This window comes from Populus nigra, chromosome 15 (assembly GCF_951802175.1).
Source record: "Populus nigra chromosome 15, ddPopNigr1.1, whole genome shotgun sequence".
NCBI lineage: Eukaryota > Viridiplantae > Streptophyta > Magnoliopsida > Malpighiales > Salicaceae > Populus > Populus nigra.
This window is the reverse complement of record NC_084866.1, coordinates 13702701-13714789: the sequence shown is the minus strand read 5'-3', so window position 1 is coordinate 13714789 and position 12089 is coordinate 13702701. Positions and strand designations below refer to the sequence as shown.

At 30.1% G+C, this 12089-nt stretch overlaps 1 protein-coding gene and 1 long non-coding RNA gene across 4 annotated transcripts; one reads left to right on the top strand and one right to left on the bottom strand.

The window, feature by feature from the left end:
- Positions 1–1478: 1478 nt before the first annotated feature.
- Positions 1479–1940, bottom strand: LOC133674005 (auxin-responsive protein SAUR24-like). The gene has a single exon (XM_062094968.1). The coding sequence runs from the start codon at positions 1938–1940 to the stop codon at positions 1479–1481; it is 462 nt and encodes a 153-aa protein (XP_061950952.1).
- Positions 1941–6884: 4944 nt separating this feature from the next.
- Positions 6885–10186, top strand: LOC133674143 (uncharacterized). Of its 3 annotated transcripts, none has more exons than XR_009835146.1 (6): positions 6885–7145; positions 7388–8212; positions 8345–8633; positions 9074–9173; positions 9595–9827; positions 9959–10186. It is a non-coding gene; the product is annotated as an uncharacterized LOC133674143 (long non-coding RNA). The 3 variants fall into 3 exon arrangements; XR_009835147.1 differs by having other exon boundaries at positions 6896–7145; positions 7388–7501; XR_009835145.1 differs by having other exon boundaries at positions 6887–7145; positions 7388–8633.
- The last annotated feature ends 1903 nt before the right edge of the window (positions 10187–12089 follow it).

The window sequence follows — 12089 nt, the reverse complement described above, 5'->3', positions numbered from 1 at the left end:
ACAAGTGTAAGGTTTGTACAATTGTACGTGGCACTTTAAACAAGATTCTCTTGCATCAGAAAACTATCACAGCCGGAAACAGTGGGCATCTCATGACTCACGGCCACATTTTCTCATGCTGGGGGCCCACTGTATATTTTTCAAAATTCATTATCTTATTCATTCATTACATTATTATTAAGATTAACCCGGTTTCAAATCTAGATATTGGATCAATCTTAAAACAATATCGTTTCGGATAGCAATTCAAAAAAATTGTTAGAATTGATGCGGTGAGGTCTTAGTATAGTTTGATCAAATTTTACAAGATTAATTTTGAAATTAGTTTAAAATTAAACTCGCTTTTCGACTCAATGAATTACAAAGTTGATTCTCATAGAAGAATTTAGAAGGTATTTGAGAGTATGATTGTGTTTATTTTTTAAAGTGTTTTCTTACTAAAAAAATATATCAAAATAATATTTTTTTTTATTTTTAAAAAATTATTTTGATATCATATATTAAAATTAAAATGATCTAAAAATACTTAAAAAATATTAATTTTAAATAAAAATAAGCTATGGTTTCAACTAGTATGTTCGGGCTGTATTTGAAAGAATTTTTTAAAATAGTTTTCATGACCTGTTATCATAAGCACTGGAAGGGAAAAAACCAGTAAGAAAAGGCAGCTTGGTGTTCTTTAATATATTCATGGAAGAATCAAAGCCTGTGATTGACTAGAGCACGGAACAGTTTCCCATTATTTTAAGCTTCGAAAGATTGTTGTTTTCTAATCAATTACTAGTTGATTCTCAAATCTGATTGGAGTCTCCTGAACCTCTGCTACCATGTGACTCTGACTGTTATCTTCATCAGCAATTTTGAGATTCAGCTTTAGAGCCAACAACCAAAGCTAGAGCCAACTTCAGGAATTGGCTAGAAACTGCGCTTGAAATTGCATAAGAAAATTCTCTAAAAATCTTTGCAAATTGGTCTATTTTGGATTGGATTAGTTGTTAAAGACTCGCCAAGCTTAGAGCAATCAAGTTTTGAATCTGTAACTTGAACAATAATAGACATGGAAGAAGGTAAAACAACAGTAAATTAAATGGAGAAGGGAAAAAAACAGAACAATAATCACAAGAAAATTTCAGTTTATTAATCTAAAATTTTATCATCACCATCATTAGGAGAACATCAGTCTTAACACATTAATGCTCCCAAAATCGTAAGAGATCAGCAGCATTGGCATCATCGAAACAAATTGATGCCTAGCCTAATAGCCAGAAAAACCCCAAACATTAATGAGGAAGGAACAAGCTTCAACAACATCTCATTGAAACCCATCAAACTCCATTGAATGATGGGCTCAAGGATGGTTTGAGCCCAAAAAAAAACTCTCTATTTTAGAGAAAGAAAAAAAATATACAAGTACCCAAAAACTTTAAAAAAAAAAAAAAACCTCCAAATAGAAAAAAAGAGCACCCGCGATGTTGAAGTTAAACCCTAGCCTTCTCCAACAATGGAGTAAAAACATGACTAGTACTGGATGTTGTTTCCTTGCAAGAATCAAAACCCACTTCACAAGAAACAATCTTGAAAAAATCCTCCATACCAAACTTACCAAATCTGGTCTCATCTTTCTCTAACAACCTTAAAACCTCTTCAAAAAACTCAACTTCACAGAGCAAAACAAGTCCTCCATTACATTGAAACCCAAACTCCTCTTCTGTTTTCTTTAACAACCCAACAAAAACTGGCAGGTTTAGAAACCTTGTAGGTATCAGGAACCTCTTTTCTTGCATCCCGACATAAACTGCAAGATACCCAGCTGGTGGTGTTTTCTTGGTCAATGAGCCTGATTCTTGGTGGCTGCTTTTCTTGTTTCCAAGACTCCTTAGCTTCCAACGGTGCATGAATAACTTGAACCTTACAATCTGACAGATCTTGTTTACCTTCATTGTCGATGAGAGAGGAGGGGAGAGGGTTGGTGTTATGGAAAAGGTGAGAGTGATTAGTGTCAAGTTGGAGAGAGAGAGAGTGGGAGAGTTGGAGAGATGCTAATTAGTATAATTTGAAGAGAATTTGGCTTTATTTCTTGGGACTAATTTGCCCTTTTTTTTTCTTTTGAAAAAAAGGTTTAATTGTAATTATCAAACTTGATACTTGAAAAAGCGCCGGAGTAGTCAGGTCATCAAGTGATAGTATTTTGTTCCTGGTCGAGTTTAAATTGGTAATTGAATCATTAACAATTTAATTGGATTTGAAATGGTCAATATTTTATCCAATTTAATTAAAACAATCTGATCCAAATCAGGTCATGAATTCCAAGTTTCATAATTTGTGCAATTCAACCAAAAATCTAACCCGAATTGTACATTTATACTACCTGCCAAGTTTGCTAGTTCAATCCTCCAAATAGGAGTTTTGAGGTTTAATTCCTTATATATATATATATATATATATATATATATATATATATATATATATATTATTGGTATTTAGTGGAATACTATATAGAGGTATGCCATTTGCTTATCAGCGTTATTTTCCTTGTGAAAAAACAATGTTTAAGTTTGGAAAACATATCTTTTTTTAAAAAACAATTAATAACTCGAGTTATAATCTAACCAGTCAAATAAGTATATTTTATTTTAATAAGATTATAAAGAAATATACAATAATAATAAACATATAAAAAAATTAAAAACAAAGAAGTGACTATGATAACTCAGTAAAAAACTTTTTTTCAAGCGAAAAAGAAAATGTTGTTCAATTTTCAACCAATTAATATATGAAAGGATAAAATTAATAAACAAATAATAAGAAAAAGACAGCATGAGTCAATCCAAGCTAACATGACAGATATATGACAAATTGAGATTAAAGATGAAATTAAAAATAAATAAAACTTTTATAAAACGTCAAGAACAAAAATTAAAAAAAAATTGAAATTGAAATATTAAAAATAAAGATGATCAACTTGTGATTTTCAAGAGAGAAGACATGGAAAAAAAATATCATTGGTGACAAATTATCCTACCGCCTCTAACACACATCGCATTAACAAAAAAAGAAGTATAAGACCAGGGGCGGAGCTAGAATTATTTGTTAGGGGGGGCCATAATTAATATAATAAAATATAATATTTATTTTATTATATTATACATGAGTTATAAAAAAACCTGTATAATTTAGTTTTATTCAAATAACTTACTATAAACATATAATAATCTTTGTATAAAGTAAAAAGGTTCGAAGAAATACCAAATTGAGTCAAAGCAACGAAGTTAATTTCATCTTCATAATATATTCATCAATTTAATGTTGTTGGTCTTTATATCTATCAAATATAAACATACAAAGTATATAAGAAACATTAGATAAAACGAAGCATTATTTTTGTTCAATAAACTTTGAAAAAAAGTAAAAAATAATAAAGAACTATTCTCACTAATCAACGTGGGTTCTTTGTAAACTGAGGCGCATTGGAGTTGCTCAATCATAACTTTAACATTACACATTGGAGTTGGTTCACTAGGCTGCGAGTTATCAATATTTTTTTTTGAAAAAAAAATCAAATTCTTCTTATTTTGTTCATGGTTCAACCTAAAATCAAAACATATATCGTGAGAAAAAATTGATAATTTTGGTGATTCTGTTAAAAACAAAACATAAAAAAATCAAAGTATAATCAAAACAAACTAATAAAATATATCTAATTAATTAAAAAAATATTATAACAAGAATTCAAAAAACAAATTGGTAAAATTAGCAGATCTAAGAAAAAAATGAAGCAAAAATGGTAGAATTATATAAAAAAACCTCATCAAATTATTAACAAACATCTCAAAATAAAATAAAAATAGATTTTAAATTTAAATTATTTTTTTTTGTTTGATGAAAAATAAATTAATTGATGGCTTTGCTTCAATTTTTCCGTTGAAAATTTTTATTTATGATTTATATTTTTATTTTTGTTTTTGACCGGCTGCAGAATTTATTGCGCAAAGTAATGATTATATATTTACAGGATTTATATTAGGGCTATGTAAATTAATTTTTTAAAAAATCAAATTGAAAAATTACACTTAATTACAGTAAAAAAAACTCACTTTTGTAGAATAAAAAACTTCATCCACACTTAATTACCTAATAATATATATATATATATATATATATATATATATATATATATATATTATTACTGTAATTATGTAATTAAGTGTGATTTATATATATATTACAGGGGCAGAACATTTAGGGGGGGCCCGGGCCCCTGCTTGCCCCCCTTCCTTTCGCCCCTGTATAAGACCATATTTTCAATGACACAACAAAAGAGCATTTTTTGTCATTAGAAGGTTTCACAAGCATCGCCCATGTGTTAGCACGCAATTGAGACACACCAATATTTTTTTTTCATTTAATTAATAATTAATTTGTATAAAAAAATCAAATTGACCTTTAAAAAACTGAAATAACAAAAAAAAGTTAAAAAGACCAAAAGACTCGTAAATACATGTTTTGATTTTTTTTTATTATAAGAGTAAAAGTGTCATTTTATCGTATTTTTAAAATATAAAGATAAAAATACCCTTTCTAGCCAGTTTTAAAAAAGTTGACTTGTAGAATAAGAGTGTGTTTGGTATTGCAGTTGCTGTTGTGGTTGTGGTTTTAAAAAAGTTGTTTTATAAAAAGTACTTTTTAATTGAGGTTGGTTTGGAAAAATATATGTTTGGTTAAAACTGTGATTGAAATTGAGGTTGGATAAAAAGTAATTTAATGTATTTGGTTAAAAAAATGCTTTTCAAATTAAGGTTATAAAATAATTAAAAATATTTTTAATTTAAATATTGTAAATTTAACTACTATTATTACATCATGAAATAAATAATATTGATATCAAAATTTATTTATTATTCCATTAAACTACATGCAATGTCATCACATACGAAATCTATCCAACAATAACTATATTTTTCATGGTTTCTTAAGCATGCAACAACAAAAACTGAATTTTTTGTTACGTCATCAAGCGATATTCTTCTAATTTAATAAATAAAACACAATTAAAATAAAAATAAAAACTGAATTTTTTTTAACTGGGTCGGATCTGGCAAGAACATAATTGGAATTGCAATTAAATTCCACAAATACTATGTCATCATGCGATATCCTTCTAATTTATATAGTGTTATTAAATAATATTAAATACTAGTTTTTCGAGTAAAACTCAATTTTTTTAAAAAAAATTACAATTTCATTACGTACAAAATTCATTCGGCAAGAACTACAGTTTTCATGATTTTTTGAGCGTGCAATAAAATTAGGTAACATATTATCAGGAATAAAATTGAGATTACAGTACGAGTAAATTTAATTCACCTTAAACTAAATTTTTTTTTTAAAAAAAAAATTAGAAGTTCACGTTCACGTGAACAGTGCAAGTAAAATAAATTAATTACACTGGTTTTTTTTTTATAAAAAAAACATCTATTCACTTTAGTGAAGAAGTGCAAGCTCCACTGTTAAGAGGAAATCACCACGAAATGCAGCTTTTTCAAACTGTGGGGCAGCAGTGAAAATTGGTGGGTCCCACCAATAAAAATCACTTTTTTTTCTGTTACCAAACACTGAGATATGTGATTGTGGATGAACCTCACCCGCAATCACATTACCAAACAACATCTAATTAGGTCATTTTACTATGTAAAAACAAACTGAAAAAAATGGTTATAGAGGAAAAGGTGTCATTTTACTGTATTTTTAAAATACAAAGACAAAAGTACCCTTCTTATCCAATTTTAAAAAATCTAACTTATGGGGTAAAATATATTTATACCATGATCAATTTTTAAATGGCTAATAGGCTGTTTGAAAAGACTATAACACCCCAACATTAATGCTATTGGTTTTTTTTTTTTGAGAAAGGTAAAAATATAATTATATTATTGTAGTGAATAATAAATTGTGTGTATTCAATAAAAATACCTTTAGTTTTAGCTTTTTTTTTGTTATTTATCGTATTCGGTGGTTTGATATTAAAATAAATTAATCATAAATATAATTATCAAAAGCTCATTTGATAAACTAGTTAAAATTAAAGAAACTAGTTAAAATTAAATCCAATGGAATTGGAGATTTTGTCCAATCTTCAAATAATTAATCTAGTCCTTGTATTCTTGACTTAATTAAGTTCATCCTCAAAGTTGTATACAATCATCCGAAAATGTCTTAAAAATAGAAGTTGAAGAGAGACATTTCACTTTGGATAAATGTGAACTCACTTTTTCTATAATACAAAGTTTTCTCATATCTTTTTGCCATAATATACAAATTTATACATAGAGATTATCATGTCCAACTTTTCTAGTGTTTGGAGAGTGGATTCTCTGTTTACCAAACATAGATATGTTCCTTTAGTGTCCTTTCAATGATTTCATGTCATGGGCAACAAGCTCATAATGCCCTTGTTAGCTTTTATGTAAAGCAAAAAAAAAAAAAAAAAAAGACAAGATCAAATGTTGTTGTCTATCAATCTTACAAAATGCAATTCTTATAATATACCCCATGATTGTTCTTATAAATTTACTTTATATATTATTATTTTAAATTTGAATATAGAATGATGACAAGTTCATAAATATATTAAATGAGCCTGAGTATTCTATTTAAAAATAATATTAAATTTTGATTAAAAAAAGAATCGTATCAAAATAAACATAAAAACTTATTTTTTACATGTAAGTATTTGAGCTTAGCTATAAATAATTTTGTTCTTAAACAAATTATTAAGATTTAGTCAAATCAAAGTTGTAGCTAAGAAAGTTTTTGTCACCGATTTAAATTCCTTTTCATCTTATTTATCAATAAAAAAAAAATCTTTTTCATCCTTGAAGTTTACTTCTCTAGTTTTCTTCAAAAAACAGGAAGATAATAACCATGTACATGATGTGACCACTCAAATCGCAACAATCAGTTACTTTGTCGTTTTATCCACAAGTGATCAGGCAATCTCTCTCGATCAGACTTTGGTCCAAGAGAAGAAATAATTTCTCCCAGTCAGAGGCCAAGAAGCCAAACCCAGTAACCTCTGATTGGCAATTATCTTAACCAGAAAAAACTTGAAGACAATGAGTGGTTCTTCTTGGCCTAGTGAGAATGAGGTAAAATTCTCGATTTTTTTTTGTCACAATGTGTGTTATCTTTTGACGGGGTTGCTTAAATTTTGTTTAAAGTTCTGTTTTTTTATTGATAATCCTGCGCCTTGATCCAATAGAAAGTTTTTATGGGATTTACTTTTTGTCGCTGTGTTCTTGATTTGAGTTTATGGTGGGGCATTTCTTGACTAAAAGATGCTGGCTTTTCTCTCACTGCGATGAGCTTTCTTTTGGTTTTTGTTTCTCAGCTTAATGAAATAAAGGATAGTAAGCCTACAATGGCTGGGAGAGGTCCTGAAGAAGTGAGAGTGGTGGTCTCTCCTTGTCGAATTTGTCCACTTGGTGCTCGCATTGATCATCAGGTTCTGTTTAATAATTGTTCTTAATCTTTATGTAGCGTTGTGATTGAAAATCAATACCAGTAAGTTTTATCAATTCTGTACTACTGTAGATTCCGTGCCTGGTTCGTAGGGTCTTTAATTTCAATATCCGAGGCCCTTGAGACCCGAGTAGAAAATTTTAGATTTGTTTCTTTTACAGAACAATATAAACCAAATATAGGTATCTCATTAAGCTCTTTGACATTGTTTCTGGACTGACACTTCTTCCCTCTGTGTTGTAAGATGAGAGATCCATCTTGCATATATCAAAGTCCTCCAAATGTTTGACTATTGATGTCCAGGATCATATGTGAAACTTCCTTTCCACATCTGAATGTTGTCTATCTTTTCCTTTGGTGAATAACTTGGACTCTTGGAGACAGCTTCGTGCTTGTCAGCAGAGAAGTATAGTTATAAGATCCGGCTTGGCCCGGGCCATGATTCAGATTACAAGTTGAGCAAGTCAATTTTCAAGTCGGCAGGTTCACTCAGTTCTATTGTTTTTTTGTCCAAAACAAGGACAGTAAAAAAACAAAATGAATAAAAAAAATAAAATTAACAAGGTTTTACCTTAGATTTTGACTAGGTTACTTGGATTGCAAGTTGACTCACTGGATCATTTAGGTTTGACAAGGTGAACTCCCTTGATAGTTCAAAATCAAACCCAGCCTGGGCTACGCCTCAGTGAATCATGTAATATAACGAGTTCTGAACAGTAAGATATAAATTTGTTGCAATTAGACCATGTGAAAAGCCTGGTGCACATATTTATATACTAGGTGTAAGCCGAATAAGAGTTCTTATCATGCAAAACACTTATTGTAGTTGCCAGGAGATTCTACAGGCTTGTTCTATAGGAACAACTTGCTTCGCTGGCTCACATCGGGAAGGCCTTCAAAAATCCTAGGAGATACTGTTTGTTTCATTTTTTTTATTCTTTCCGTTTAATTTCGGATTTTCAGTTTTAATTTCAGATTTTGTTTTCCTTTTTCCTCTCTCTGTTAAAATGAGAGAGGGTGGTTTATTAAGCTCCGTATGGTGTTCAACTGTTCATTCCAATCTATATGGGTGTATTTGATGGGTTGGAGTCGCAAACCTGCTGGCTTTCGAAATGGTAGGCATATTTCTCCAATAATCGCACCTGCTTATTGGAATTTGTTTTCATGCATGTCTTATTTGTATACGAGGAGGATATGTCCTCTCTGTCTTCACTATCTTCGTATCTTTTATCTCAAGATAACAACCAAATGCTGCCTTAAGAATTTTGGGCTTGATTAGTTGATACTGCATTCTATGCAAACAGCTCTATTCCAGGCCCTTTAATTTCCTGAAAGAAGCATCTTTTCCATGGATGTGTGTGGCCCTCAGGCTCCTATATCCTTTGTATGCATTCTATTGTAGGATTATCCCTATCCTTGTTATGAAGGCATGCTTGTCAAGAACTGATTGTTGCTTATTTCATACTAGCTGGGCTGCTCTGTCTTAGATACAAAGATTATCCCAATTCTTTTAAAGATTTAGGTCTCTCTGAATCTTACTGTTCTGCACATGCAGGCTGATTGAAAATGAATATTTGGGTCTGAAAAACGGCATATTGGATCAATCAGGAATGTTGCTTTCAAGCCATGCTTGCCTTACGCGCATGAACTGCAAGGTGATGATCGGATCCATGTGCTGTATTCTATATTTTCAAGCAAGACTACCTCTAAAATTTCAGATTGCATCTAAAATTTCAGATTGCATAAGGTCATTTTATTTCTGTGATACTGACTGTATTTGTCCTGTTTATCTGATGGGCTTGTTGTAAGTCGAGCATCATTTAATTTCATGGCTTCATTCCACCTTTACAATATCTTAGCAAATAGGAGTTGTAAGTTGAACCAAGTCTTATTTACCTCAGCAAGTGCCTTGTATAAATGCTTATGCATGGTGCGTTAATTTGTATGTAGTTAACCTGAGTCCTACAGCAGTATTATACATTAAAAATCTGAGCTCATTCCTCCTTAAGATTTCATCAATAGTCGATTCCATATTAGATTTTGTGGATTTTTGACTAACTAACGTCTTTACTTCAGTAAGCTGAATATACAGAAGCGTATAGCTAGCTACTTTCCTTGCGAAAATCTTCTTCTTCTTCTTCAACGAAAATTCAGACAAAACCGAGCTCGAGTCTTTTTGATTGGTAGATCACTAAAGAACACGAGCTTATTATTGGCGTTCTCAGGCTCGAAGAATCCCTTGACCTCCAGCCCTGGATATAATCTTCGTGTGGCATAGAGTGTTAAGAGGCTGCTAGAGTGCTTCTCAAGTATGATTCTTTTCACTACTGAGATTAAGTGGCTCTATTTTAATTTTGTGTCTACATTTTGCTCATGCCAAAGGTGATTTAACAGTTTGTAGATTGATTTATTTCTAAGCTGTGATGCTCTTTATCTGCAGGGCGTGTTAGAACCCAAGCTAGCTAAAAGGGCAGAACATTATTTCTCAGAGAATATGCGAGGCTTTACTCTATTAACTTTTGTTCCTTCAAAAAAATAAAGAGGACAAAGACAAATAAAATCAAGTTAATTTTTTTTTGTGAGTTTTTTCCTCACAAATATTTCTTTAAATGTTTCATATTTCAATCTCTATACTTACAATTGAATATGTATCATTGATTTTAATTAACTTGATTTCATTATTAGATTTGAAATATGAAAATTAGAAAATATAAAAGCAAGAATTATAAAAAAAATATGAAAAATATAAATAAGAGAAAGAAATTAAGTGATCAGAAGCGAGAAGAGAGAAAATATCATAATTTAAATATATCATCTATTTTAGCAATGAATTATCTTCCCTTATGATAATTCCAAAAAAATTTTAACTTAATTTTGATGAGCGGAAAAATTACTGTTTTAAATTAATTAAAAAAAATAATGAATTCTTATATAAATAAAGCAAACACAATGATTTGTATATATTATTATTTTAAGACACTGTAAGTGTGATAATATATATCAAAGGTAAAACAATTGTGTTCTTCTTTGTTATTAACTAAACATGATATAAAAATATTCATCGTGTTCTTCTTTGTTATTATCAAATACAATTTTATTTTTATTTTCTGTGTTGTCTCATCCATTTTATTTTAACTACATAATTTTTATTTTATAAAAAACAATGATTAAATGCTAATATACATGTACTCGTTTAGGTCAAATGTTACAGAATAAAGCTTGGAATTTAATAAATCACAGTAAATGAACGTTATATGTTATGGTTGTTTGCATGTTTGAAAGTTGCTATTTCTAGGAGGCATGCTTAGTGAAATCCCTGTTATTAAACTTTACATCGCTTTGAAGGTTTGGATTTTATAATAAATAGAAAAAAATTAATCTAATATAATATAATATAATTTAAAATTTAGATTATTTTGTGACTCAGTCGAACCGATAAAAAATCTAGTAAGTCTTTTTTTTTTATTATTATTTTCTTAAATCATTTGAACTTTTAAGAAGTACCCAAAGCAGTGAATTTTGCAGTCCGGCTCAGCATAAATCCATATGATTCCACAATCACTTGATAAGCAACCATTTCTGGTAATTAATGCGTGGCAATTCCCCGTCCTAGATTAAAAAATGCAAAGGTGGAAACTCCACCATTGTGAAGAAGAAGAAGAAGAAGAAGAAAACCAACCATTAATGTTGGTCATGCATGGCAATTCACTGCCAGGGCGAGGTTGAAACTTTTTTTATTTTAAGACTTGATTTTTTATTGTTTTAAATTATTTTTTAATGTTTTTAAATTTTTAAATATCAAAAATAAAATTTTAATATATTTTCAACCAACAAAACTCTAAAAAAGACAAAATTTATCATGTTCACAAACACCCACAGAAGTGGAAACTCCACCATTGTAATGGTGCAGCGAAGGCCCACCAGCCACCAGGTGGGTGCGCCGAGTGGGGAAGCCAAAATCCTGTGCCCCAAATTTGAAGTGTCATCTTCATCATTCTTCATTACGGGGGCAGCCAACGCAGAAATGATAATCTTAGTCGTCGATCTACAACCTTTTTCAGTTTTCATTTACCTACCATGGACATCAGAAAGGGACATGGGTTGTAAAGATGATAGTCCTAGGGAATAGACTAATATAAAGTAATAACAATAAATCATAAAATTATATAAAAAAAAGAGATAATTGAACATTGTTGGGATCTTGATAAAATTCTCCTATGGGCCGGCTAGCAGAAAAATCAACAGGGTGATGGATACTTGTGTGATATAATCTTTTCTATAATTGAGATGCTGGCTCTAGTGATGGATGATCATGTCTTTTTCTTTCTTTTTTAATCAGTACCGATGATTTGTTGAACATTTGAAAAGGGATTAATATTAATACATTAAAAAAAGGTTAAGAATACCTAATCCTTGAAAATAAGAAAATTATTAATTCATCTTTTTTTCTCTCTCTGTCAAGACGTTTGTGGTCAGGTTTTGAATCCAAATCTCATGACAGAGTGAGATGACATTGTAAACTGAGAATCCAGTGAATATATATAGTTTAGTGCTCTTATTTGTTATTGTAA